We start from the raw sequence: 13327 nt of genomic DNA on the forward strand, positions 1-13327 counted from the left end.
CACCAATATTTATTGAGATTTATTGCTTGGCAGAGCTGCTAAGATAGGAAAATGTTTCCGGAATGAGAATTTATATGACTAAAAAGAGAGGCAACTCGGAAATCCGTTAAAATGCGTTGATTCGTTTATTTTGAAGAGTGAAGTGTATAAAAATAGGTTGCATTTATTTAAGCCTGCAGGAGCAACTCGTTCGAACTGAATAAGCCTATTGGGTCTGCACATGCGTCCTACATCGCGTCGCTTTGCCCCGCAGTGTGTCGTTTTGCCCCGCAGTGCGACACTATATTTCCGGGTAACGCTTCGAAAGCGCTTCCGGGTGAGGCGGGCAGAAAATGGGCGGCAGGAAAGTGGGAGGTGGTTGCTTGAGTTGTTTACATCCGGAGAGTGTGGTTTCCTCGGGACTTGGCGGGGAATCGACTGCGAGGAGAAAAATAATCAAAAAAAGTGGCACCGATTTACGGCTACCTCGCTTACTTTTGGCAGCACAATGATAAAAACGGAGAAGGTGTTGCACCTGAGGTGCTGCAAAGGGAAATCTGTTCGAGTTGTGAGGGAGCATTACCTCAGGGAGTCGGTGCCCTGTAACAGCTCCTTGTGTCAGGCTCAGTGCCACAATGGTAAGGTGAGGGGGAGGGGGTAGAATCACCAGCAATAACTTTAAATAATATTCGTGACGCTGCTAATCTCAAAGAGAAAAGAACGAACTTGCATTTATATAGCGCCTTTCACGACCTCACGTCGTCCTGAAGAGCTTTACAGTCATTGAAGTACTTTTGAAGTGCAGAAACTGTTGTAATGCAGAAAACGCAGCAGCCAATTTGCGCACTGCAAGATCCCACAAACAGCAATGTGATAATGATCAGATAATCCATTTTAGTGATGTTGGTCGAGGGATAATTATTGACCAGGACACCGGGGAGAATTCCCCTGCTCTTCCACTAGTGGCCGTGGGATCTTTCACCTCCACCTCAGAGGGCAGACGGGGCCTCAGATTAACGTCTCATCCAAAAGACGGCACCTCCGACAATGCAGCACTCCCTCGGTACTACACTGAGAGTGCCAGCCGATATGTGCTCAAGTCTCTGGCGTGGGGCTTGAACCCACGACTTGACTCCGAGGTGAGAGTGCTACCCACTGAACCATGGCTGACACCATGAGAGAGAGATATGCCTCATTCGTCGGCAGGGTTACCAACACTTGAAATATGTTTAAGAATAAGATTTGTGAACAAAACTAATGAGCAAACCCTTTGAAACATGTGTTTAACTTTTCACTATAGCATCTGTTGAAATAAGCAATGCTTTAAAGCCAAAAATGGGTTGAGTCTCATACCAAATAAGTGACATTTGACAGATTCGCTCATTTTTTTTTCCAGGCTGATTGAAGCATTTGCTCATTCTATCTAAATGTGTTTATATTTATACTGAATCGTGTTTAAGTTTCGTGTAATGTTGCTGCTTGGGCAGGCAGATACTGAGATCCTTTTCCACTTGTCCACAGTATTTGGCATTACTTGAAGGGTGACAGATACTTTTTATTTAAATGGCAGAGGAGAATTCATAAATGCTTGATTTACACTATCGAATTCACCAAAATCATGTTTTATTTCTGAAAGTAAAATATCGTCAATATTGTAATAGATCCACCCAAGTCTCCAGAAGCTTCTGTTTGTAATTTTCTTGTTTTAATCGAGTTTATTTTGTAACAAATACTGCTTTCTCCTTTTTTGATGGGTGTTCAAATGAAATGTGCTCACATTATAAAATTAGCACACTACATACAATGTTGATTATAAATAAATTGGTCCCTTAATTTGCTCTAGGGAAAAAAGTACAAAGTAAAAGTCACTCTTTTATAATTAGGGAGCATAAAAGCTTGTGCAACTTTAACCTAGAGGATACCTGTCAGGCACCTGATTGGTGGGCAGATACAACTAAATAGGGTAGAGGTAACACACTTGATAGTGTGCTGTGACTTCGACCCCATTGTTGTATCTCAGTGCTTAATATGTTTTATTTTTACAGAGAGCGTAAGAATTAGTGTTAAAAATAATTATATATATTAACCATAAAGTTGTAGATTTATCATTAGTTATTTTGACGGACCACAGTGATGTCTTTTATACATTGAAGTGGTGGTGTATAACTAAATAAAAATCATATTTCATAGGTATTATACTAGTATTAAACAATACAGATAACCAGGGGCGCAGAAAAGAGATCAGGCATATTCACACATGGAGGGAGTAAAAATTGGGAGGAGTCTAGCTTGCATCATATCCTCCTAGTGGAGAGGGCACAGAAGGAAAAAAATATACTTAAAAAATATAAATGATGAGGATAGGGTAGAATTTCCAAACTAGAAAGAATTTGCATTTATACAGCTCTTTTTCATGTCCTCGGGACATCCCAAAATGCTGTGCAACTGATGAATTATTTTTTGAAGTGAAGTCAGTGTTGTTATGCAAGTAAATGTGGCAGCCAATTTGCACACAAAGATCTCACAAACAGCAACTAAATGCATAACTGGATAATTTGCTTTTAATGGTGTTATTTGAGGAGGAATGTTGGCCAGGACGTCGAGAGAACTCCCTGATCTTTCAAATAGTGCCATGGGATCTTTTACATTTATCTAAACAAGCAGACACCAGTTTAACGTCTCATCTAAAAATCTTGTGTTTTGTTCTGCAATTAACATTGTTAAACTGGAGTTTTCTTTTTTTTTTACATTATTTGCTTAATTATATATTAATTTAATGTTTCAGAAGGGAAGTTGCTGTCAGAAAGTGCAACACATTATGTGATACCTGACTGGAAAGTGGTCCAAGATTATCTGGAGATACTTGAGTTTCCGGAATTGAGAGGCATTGTCTTCATGCAGACCGCCTGTCAGGCTGTCCAGCACCAGAAGGGACGTAGGTTAGTGTTGGTTATCTATCTATGGAAGGTTTGATGGTTCTAAGGATAATGTAAAGCATGGGACAATTACTGGATTGAACAAAAAAGCTACAAATCCTGTAATCGTTTAACCGTGACCTGTGAATTGCAACTGATCATGATGGAGCAATGCAGATTGTAACTTTCGACTGTTATCCTCAAATTTTTAATTCATTTGTATTCAACAACAATTTGCAATTATATAGCATATATAGCACCATTAACATAGAAAAACTTAAGAAGGCACTTCACAGAAGCATAAGGAAAACTTTAAAAAAGGAGAGATTAGGAATGGTGGCCAAAGACTTGGTTAACAATGATGGGTTTTTAAGGAGGGTCTTAAAAGAGGAAAGGGAGGTGGAGAGATGGAAGGGTCTACGGAGAGAGTTCCATTGTGCGGCCTAGGTGCCTGAAAGTACAGCCATCAGTGGTGGGGCGAAGGGAGGGGAAAGACACAAGACCAGAATCAGAGGATTGGAGCGGGAGGCGGTTTATAGGGCTAGAGGAGGTTACAGAGATAAGAAGGGTCAAAGTGATGGAGCGATTTGAACACAAAGATGAGAATTTAAATTTGGGGGGGGGCGGGCAGGAGATAATGTACATCAGTGAAGATGGGTGTTATGGATGAGTGTGTCTTGGTGTAGAATAGAATGTGGGCTGCAGAGTTTTAGATGAGCTGACTTTATGGAGGATGGAGATTGGGAGGCCGGCCAGGAGAATAATCAAGTCTGGAGGTGACAACGCAAGGATGAGGATTTCAGCGGCTGGTGGGCTGAGGTAGGGATAGAGACGGGCGATGTTAGAGGTGGAAGTAAGCATAATATATGGGCTCAAACAGCATGCCAAAGTTGTAACATCTGGTTCAGTCTGAGACGGTGGCCAGGAGGGGGATGGAGTCGGTGGTGAAGTTAAGAGTGCAAGGCCAAAGACAATAGCTTTGGTCTTCCCAGTGTTTAAAAATGAAGGAAATAACTTGCATTTATATAGCGCCTTTCATGACCTTGGGATGTCCCAAATATGCATAAATATTGGCCAGGACACTGAGAGAACTCATCTGCTCTTTTCTGAATAGTGCCACGGGATATTTTACATCCACCTGAGGGGGCAGAATGGGCCTCGGTTTAATGCCTCATCTGAAAGACTGCACCTCTGACAGTGCAGCACATCCTCAATACTGCACTGAAGTGTCAGTCTAGATCATATATATAGAGTTAGGTCACAGATCAGCCATGATCTCATTGAATGGCGGAACAGGCTCAAGGGACTAAATGGCCTACTCCTGTACCTATGTTCTCATGTACATGTGGAAGCTGCCCCATAGCTTTGGATGATGTCATCAAAGGGCAACACATAGACTCGGAAGAGGGAGCTCCAAGGAAGGATAATTGGGGGACTCCTGAGCTGACTCTGTGGGCGTAAAAAAAGAAGCTATTGGTAGAGATGCTCTGGCAATGATCATTGTAAACAATTTTACAACACCAAGTTATAGTCCAACAATTTTATTTTTAATCCCACAAGCTTTCGGGGGCTTTCCCCTTCCTCAGGCGGTGTGGAAATGAGATTTTCGAATCCTTCGCATTTTAAGATCACATAACAATGCCTGGTGATTACTGCCCGTTGCCAAGGCAATCACAGTGAGCAGACAGAAAGGTGTGACCTAAAAAGGCCACCGAATATACAAACCCCCAAAAAAAAGAGAAAAAGAGAGAGAGAGAGATAAGGAAGACAGTCAATGACCCGTTATATTAAAAACAGATAACATTTGTTCGCTGGTGGGGTTACGTGTAGTGTGACATGAACCCAAGATCCCGGTTGAGGCCGTCCTCATGGGTGCGGAACTTGGCTATCAATTTCTGCTCGACGATTTTGCGTTGTTGTGTGTCTCGAAGGCCACCTTGGAGTATGCTTACCCGAAGGTCGGTGGCTGAATGTCCATGACTGCTGAAGTGTTCCCCGACAGGGAGAGAACCCTCCTGTTTGGCGATTGTTGCGCGGTGTCCGTTCATCCGTTGTCCGCAGACGCTGCGGGGGTTTGTATATTCGGTGGCCTTTTTAGGTCACACCTTTCTGTCTGCTCACTGTGATTGCCTTGGCAACGGGCAGTAATCACCAGGCATTGTTATGTGATCTTAAAATGCGAAGGATTCGAAAATCTCATTTCCACACCGCCTGAGGAAGGGGAAAGCCCCCGAAAGCTTGTGGGATTAAAAATAAAATTGTTGGACTATAACTTGGTGGTGTAAAATTGTTTACAATTGTCAACCCCAGTCCATCACCGTCATCTCCACATCCTGGCAATGATCAGATAGGAGATAGTGGAACCAAACAAGGGCAGTTCTATGGAGGTGGACAGCGGAGCAGAGGCATTGGAGGAAGATCATGCAATCGACGGTGTCGCAGGCTGTAGAGAGCTCAGAGTACGAGGAGGAATAATGCACCGTGATCACTAGGTTAGGGAGAAATTTCAGTTTCCTTTTCTTGAAGCTTTGCCAGTGGTTATCTCTTCACTCAGGAAACTAAATATAAGTGAGCCCATATTGGTGATATAAGTAGTGCGTGATCTGCTAGGCATTATTCAATGGGCCAAATGGCCTTTTCTCATTCATACAGTCTGGCCAGCATACACAGAACATTAAACTAATGAATGTTTGTGACATTTTAAGGATGTTCTTAGATTTAAGGCAATTTGGCTGTACAGCCATCTGCACCTTTTTTCTATTAAAAATTTACTTCATTGTTTTCTCCTCTTGTACCTCTTTTGCCTCCAGCCAAGAGGGAAAGCAAGTGACCTGCTCTTGGGCTGCTGTTATATAATTGAACCTCCAGTATTTCCTTCAATTATTATACAGCAACTCCTTGGCTTTCTCCTCTGCCTCCCCACAACTAATGCATGAGAATGGAAAATTGTAGTGTGGGGCAATATAGACGCAAGCCCGTATCTATCACTCTGGCACCAAATATCCAGGAGCTTCTAATATTAAATATGCCTTAGGATAGCAAAATCCTACTCAAGTAATGTATGGGGCATGTCTGTTTTTGGCTGAGAAGTTTGGCATCCTTCTCAGTCCTAGATGCAGATTTTGGTGCGCCAATAAAATGATCACGGGCTAGATTTACTATCTCATTCATTGTCGTGTTGGAAGTTCTAATCCTAAGTTCAATGTCAGCTGGTTCTCCAACTTTAGCCTGTGCTAAACTTTTATTAGATGTGATTGAGTGTCAGGGTCATTAGCCAAGGTGAGGAAGGATGCTGGTAGGTGCTGAGCCCTCTTGAAAGCACTGACGTGCTGCCTTCCTGTATCTTACTCAGGTGGTCATTCATAGGTGACCCTCAATGGTAAGCATTAGCATGCTATTCAACCTTGGGGAGCATGAAGAAAATTGCACATTCAATTTCTTATTGTTGGGAAGGTTCTTGTATCTTAGGGCTGTGATGTTCATAATGCAATATTAATCTCCTTTTTGATTTACTAACTCCAGTTTTAACCGGGTATAATGCACTATAGATTACAGGGGATTTCTATCCATTGAACAAAATGTAATTTATTATTCAACATCCCATTATAAAATAATGTAGTACATGTAGGAATTATTTACTTTCTAGAGACTGATAACTTTGGATGAAGCCAGAAGCAGAGACTGAATATATCAATTCTTAAACAAGGAGGCTAAATTGAACCAGCTCCATTGATAATGTGTGAGTCAATGGGCGTGTGAATTTTGATGCTCGTCACTTACCTGGAATGGGATAAATAGGTATTGACAAGATTGTCAATGAACCTATAGCAGTAATCAGGCCTCTTAATAGCATCAGCTTTTTTTTGAATGCCTAGCAAACACAAATCAGCACACATATTACGGGGGCCTTCAGCCTCCGTGAAATGTAACTTTGTCTTTGATTTGAAATAAGATTCTCTTTTTAAAGAACATTTGTTTTTTTTCCCTTTTCCTGGGTGTGTTCTTGCCATATATCGTCCTCTGCTTCTCCCTCAGCTGAGATGGCAGGGGACTTTCTGCCAGATTATCACAAAGTGGCTGTTAGTGCCACTTTGCAGCCGGCCACTGGATGCTATGATAGAAGGTGGCACTGTGGGGGAATGCCTTCCCAGGACAGTATTCCTGAGGTTGGTAACTCAGTGAAGGATCCTGGATGCACATCTGTACTGTTCGACAGCACCCTTGCTTTTTTACGTAATGACTTCATCGGTTTTAGTAAAACAGTAAGCAGAAGGATCGGCTGTGATGGTCAAAGGATGCTTTTTGTTAGTGGGAAAATTTTAAGTTATCCAATTCTTATGTGTTGGTTGTTGCTTCTGATAGACTTTCTCCTCCTCCTAGTAAATGTGTATGTTGAAAATAAAGAAATGTATTATTTATTTAGTTTGCTAAGAAAATGCAGTTTGTTTTATATATTGGCAAATAGGAATGCTAGGAAATGTTCTTTTAATAAACCCCAATACAAAGCCTCAGCAAACTGGTTAAAAGAATATAATCAAAATTGCACAGAAGCAGGAATGTTTTACATTTCATTGAATGCTGTCTAGAGTTTCTTATTATCATGCTAGATTTAAGGGGCATAGCCTTCTCAGTAAAGTATGATACAAGATTCTTTAGCCTGTGCATGTAATAACCTCCAAGTGCAAAATGCCTTGGTGTGGTTTGGAAACTTGATTTTTTTTTGATTTATTAAACCTGTACTCTAGACACATAACGAGAACATTTTCCCATCAGATTTCATGGCATCTTTTGAGCCAGAGTGACTGCTGGGTGAGTGTTCCTGCTGCAGTATGAACTGTTTTCTTTTCCATTTATATACTCATGACATTCTAAGATTTTGTGATGTTCTCATCACATCTCATATGCAGCCTGAGTAAGAATTGTGAAATGTTCTGTCTCTACCTTGTCCTGTTCTGTGTATCTCCACCTGTTATTCTTGTTCTCTCCATGTTGCCTCATTGACACTCTATTACTAAGTATTTTTAGCAATACCATTGTCTCTTGCTCATTCTCTCGCTGTCTCTCCCTCTCTTTAACTTTAATTAACTGTTGACTGTATTATTATTCAGTTTACAGTACATAACTCACAAGATAGATACAGATGAGGGCCATTCAGCACACCTTAGGACAGAACAGTTGGCTTGATCGGGGCTGCTGCCACTAGACTATATGTCCACCCCCACCATCACTGGTGCACTATGGCTGCAGTATGTACAATCTACAGGATGCACTGCACCAAGTCACCAAGGTTACTTCAACAACACCTCCTTCCCCAGTGACCTCTACTACAGAGAAGGACAATAGCAGCAATATCATGGGAACACCATTGCCTCCAAGTTGCATTCTGATTTGGACACATTACCGTTCCTTCATTATTGCTGGGTCAATGCCCTTGAATCCACTACCTAACAGCATTGTGGGAACACCGTTAGCAGAAAGACTGCAGCTGTTCAAGAAATCCCACCACCACCATAGCAGGGCAACTAGGGATGGGTAATAAATGCGGCCTTGCCAGCATTGCCCACTTTCCAACTTTATTCCATACATTGATCACTCTTTGCGTGAAGAAAAATTTTCTGACATTAGTCCTAAATTTACTTTTTACTAGTTTGAATTTATGCCTCCTTGTCCTACATTCTCAAAGTAATATCCCGGAGTTACCTTTTCCATTCCCCTAACTATCTTCTATACCTCTATAAGAAAAGATCTCAGATGCTTTATTTCTAGACTGAAAAGCTCAACTTTCTCCAATTTTTCCTTATAACTCAGACCTTTGACAATAGGGATCAGCCTTGTGGCTCTTCTGCACTGCCTCCAGTAATTCAATATCTCCCTTCTGTATTGGCGACCAAAGCTTGATGCATTACTCACGATGCGGTCTGACCAGAGCACAATAAAAGTTTGGTCACGACTTCCTCTGACTTGCATTCCACTATGTAGTTCCACATTCGATTGGCCTTGTGGATTGCTACTCTGTGTAGGTTGGACGTATTGAGCGATAAGTCTATTCATCCTTAGTTATTTTAACACTATTCATGGAGTACTTGTGTTTCTCTTTTACTTTCTCCTATGTGCAGTACTTTACACTTGTCCGCATTAATTTTTGTCTGTCATTGTTCTGCCCACTTACATCCCTTAGTTTCTCATTCTGTAGATTCTGAGCTGCCTCCTCTAATTCCACTGTGCTGCCTAGTTTGGTATCATCTGTAAATTTAATTCGACTTTGCATTGAGTTGAAATAGAAATAATAGTGGTCCCAACACCAAGCCTTGGGGCACCTCAGTACTCCCCCACCCCTCCACCATAAACTGATATAACTCCTCTAACAACTATTGTTGTTTCCTACTCTTCAGTCAATTTCTTAGGGTTTATCCTGAATCCCTAAAAGCTTTGAGTTTACACTGTGACCGTTCATGTGAAACTTTGTCAAATGCCTTTTGGAAGTCATGGGTTTTTCACAATCCACTTGGGTTGTCACTTCCTCAGGAGGTTGGTGAGGGAAGATCTTCACTGTCTGAATCTACGTTGGCTACATGAGGTATATAAAATAATGAAGGCTCTAGTTCAGAAACCATCGCTCTGTAACCCCTCTTTTTGTGAAGAGACAAAATTTATCTTGTTTAAATCAAGCCTTAAAAAAAAAACCAGAATGTTACAGTGTCCTGTTCTTGTACTTCACCTGCCAGTAGCTCCCAGCTAAGAAACCTTGGGAGCCAAGCTTAGCTTCTGTCAAATTTCTAAATTTAACACTTTGTCCAGGTTTTGGTAAAGGTGCCATATGTGAACAGGGAAATCTAGGTTGCATTTTTCAGTGCAACTAATCAGAAAGATAACAGTCTAGCATGCTGTACACTGGTATATTACATTATTCCTCTAGACATGATGCAAGGAGGTTCACCCTCATAATTCCCCACACAAGTTCCCTATATTAACTATGCTGTTGAAGGAATCACTAAGTGGAAATCAAGTCCTTCTACAGGATGGGAAGTAACAGAGTTGAGTCAGTCACCCTACGTTGCTTATTTGGCATCTTTCAGCAGTTGCTTCAGCAGCAGTATTGACAAAGGTTTGTGAGTAGATTACTTTCCTGCTCCCATAGTGAGAGAATAATACTGGAGGACCTAAAGGGTGAGGAGGAAAAACTTAAATAGAAAACAGGATTAATTACAAGTCAGTAACTTCATTGTGGAGTTCGAATATCTTAAACTATTAACTTTTTTCTCCATTCTCCCCCTGCTCCATTCATACTGTCTTCACATTCTAAATGCAAGGACTTCTTTGTGTCCATACTTGAGGCTATCTGCAACAGCGCCTCTCCCTGGCCGTCTCCAACCCCCTTGACTCAAATTCCTTGAACTCCACCCCACCCTTATGTAGCTTTTCCCTCACACTCCACTCTTACCTATCCAGATTCAGCCAGTGCATCGCCAGCAAAGGCTTCTCTTCTCTGCACCATCACCTCCAAAGTCCCCCAAGAGCTCTTGCTTTTCCTCATCTAAGTGCTGCACCAGGGGATATCATTCATAGGCACGAGGTCAACTTCCATATATATCCTGATGACACCCAACTCTACCTCTCAAATGCTTTTCTTGATCCCTTGACTACCTCCATGCTATTAGGCTGCCTGATTGACATCAAGTCATAGATGAGTCACAACTTTGTTCAGCTGAACATCAGAAAGATGGTAATCATTGTTCTTGGTACCCATCATAAATTCTGTACCCTTGCCACTAACTCTGTCCTCCTCCCTGGGAACTTGCTCGGGCTAAATAAGATCACACACAACCTTGATGTCACATTGGAACCTGAAACTAAGCTTCAAACTCCATATCCTCTCCATCACAAAGACTGTTTATTTCCATCTCTGCAACACTGCCCATCTCCAAACCATCCTCAGGCCCCCGTCATTGAAAACCCTTATCTGTGCTTTTGTCGCCTCGATTATTCCAGTGCTTTCCTCACTGGTCTTCCTTCGTCCACGCTCCATAAAGACCAACTTGTCGCTGTTGCCCTCATTCTGTCCCACCCTAAGCTTCCCTTTCCCATCACTCACGTCTTTTTTTTTATTCGTTCATGGGATGTGGGCGTCGCTGGCGAGGCCAGCATTTATTGCCTATCCCTAATTGCCCTTGAGAAGGTGGTGGTGAGCCGCCTTCTTTGAGGACCTACAGTGTCTCCCTGTCCTCCAGCGCATTAAATTTTAAATACCTCCTTTGGCTTTCAAACTCTGACCTGTGTATTCTTCCTTACCTTCACCCACCATTGGTGTCGGGCCCTACTTTCGAACTTCCTCCCTAAATCCCTCCATTTCTCTACTCTTTCATCCTTTTAAAAAAACTTTTTCAAAACCCATCTTTTTGTCTAAGTCATTAGTATACCCTCGTAACTTCTCTAGCTTGACATTCTGTTCCTCTCACTATTGATCTGTAAAGTACCTTGGGAGGTTTTGTATGTTAAAGGTGCTTTATAAAAGTAAGATGTTGCTTATGTAGATAGCATTCAATGTTTGTATGTGGCCAGGTAGCCTTATTACGTGAACAATAATTTGCTACTGATGCTCTGAAAGTATACACAGTGCCTGTCTGATGCATGAGGGAATGGTATATGGTTCAAACAGCTTCGAAAATAGGAGATAGAGAAAATATAAGATAACTGATTTTTGTTTATAAACATTTGCAAAATACACGCAGTCAAGCAAAATGTTTTGATTTTGGAGTTTTTATTAAATAAATCAAAAGAACTTGGTTGGATTTTTGATTTTCAAGCAGCAATATGTACTGAAGTCATCAAAAGGTTAAATCTCCAATCAGTTAAATTAACTTCCTAATGACATTTTGGGAAGGTTCCCCTCGAGGATTGAGCGTCTGTTAAAAGCCTTGGGCTATTTTAATCAAAGATCGTCAATTTAACAGATTGCAGTTAATTTTGTCCCTGTTGTTTATTTAATTCCCACGGTGTGCAGTATGGATAGCTGTACCCGCTGGTATCAGTTAACTTCTGTGTTATTTCCATTGCAATCTTTAAGGACATTAAAGTTTCTCTCCATTCTCAAATTATTTTATTTAATGAAAAGTTTGACCATTCCTCAAATACAGCATTCTAAGATAAAGGGAATGTTTATAATTTAAGGAACAGAAAATAGCAGGGATGGAAACATTTTCACTGGTGTGGGATTCTGGACTGGTTAAAGATAGTTCTGTAAAGTCAGCAGAAGCTTTACTGCCAAATCAGCAAATGTTTTTAGAGGTCAAACAGGAACATTCTGTCTAAGTATCTATCTGTTATGGTGCTTATATGTAGAATTACTTTCCCCTTGAATGGGAACCAACTGGTGTAACTAGTTTGAAGCTACCAACTTGAGGATAATTCAAATTTTGACAAGCAGGATCGTTGGAGGATGATTTTATTTATGATTAGATGTCCTATCTATTCCTCAAAATCAATAAGATTCTTGAAATGTTGAGGTCAAGCATTAATAGTTTTGTTAATTATGTAGTACATGTATTAGTACTTAGGCATACACTTAAAATATAGTACTTACAACTACACTTGATTGGGGAATCTAATGTGTTACGGTTCTGAGCTCAGTATTTAGGTTGATCAAACCCTCCTGAATCCAAATCCTCATTACCGCCTCACTTTCCTTATCAAAATGTCAATATATGGCAAGCTACACAGACTTGATCACGTCTTGTTCACGTGTATAGCTTTCCATCTTTGAACTGCAGAGTAGTGAGTAATGGGTAATTTTTATAATACTTCTAATCATTGACATGGGTGAAGGTACAAACATCTTGCTTTCCAGTTTCTTGGGCTGCTTCTCTCTTACCCCTACTATGTGACCCTCAACATATCTCCACATTACATGATTATGCTAAAGTTAAAATACAACTCTAAAAAGGAGAATCTAATTGAAACCCATGCTGTATTAATTTCTTCAGTTAATAAGCTGATTCCTTACTAACAAGCTCATTTTCTTTTGGGCTGACAAGATCAGTATAACCCCCTTATTTTGTTATCAAAAATTTCTCTTGTTACATATTGTTGCTATATTCCCTCCATTCTACAGATATCTTAAAGATAATATTTACCCAGGTGGCTTCCTTTTACAGGATACCCATATCACTGATTACAGTCTCCATGAATCTTGGGCGTTTCCAATTCATTTATCTCGTTAAGCAGGTGGTTACTTCATTTTAAAAGCTGCTGATGCTTGTACGGGTCAATCTCAGTTCAAAAATTCAGTGGTTATCCATCCTACAACGCTTGTAACTATTTGAAGATATTACAATTTAAGAATCATACTTCCCTACCTAACAAACAAAGGCTAAAAGTTAACATTACTACACTATAAAGACAAATCAATAATGGTATTACATTAGCACACTTCAACT

At 40.7% G+C, this 13327-nt stretch overlaps 1 protein-coding gene across 3 annotated transcripts in view; it reads left to right on the forward strand.

Moving 5' to 3' along the window:
- The first annotated feature begins 326 nt into the window (after positions 1–326).
- The window catches only part of dis3l (DIS3 like exosome 3'-5' exoribonuclease), a 51847-nt gene continuing 38846 nt past the window's right edge, over positions 327–13327 (forward strand). For 2 of the 3 annotated variants that reach the window (XM_067971266.1, XM_067971265.1), the window contains exons 1-2: positions 327–617; positions 2765–2918. In XM_067971266.1, the coding sequence (XP_067827367.1) occupies positions 488–617; positions 2765–2918 (284 nt within the window). In that variant the 5' untranslated portion in view covers positions 327–487. Of the gene's footprint in view, positions 618–751; positions 1119–2764; positions 2919–13327 lie in introns of those variants that run through there. The other variant, XM_067971267.1, reaches the window with a different exon arrangement.

This window comes from Heptranchias perlo, chromosome 34 (genome assembly GCF_035084215.1).
Source record: "Heptranchias perlo isolate sHepPer1 chromosome 34, sHepPer1.hap1, whole genome shotgun sequence".
Classification (NCBI taxonomy): Eukaryota; Metazoa; Chordata; class Chondrichthyes; order Hexanchiformes; family Hexanchidae; genus Heptranchias; species Heptranchias perlo.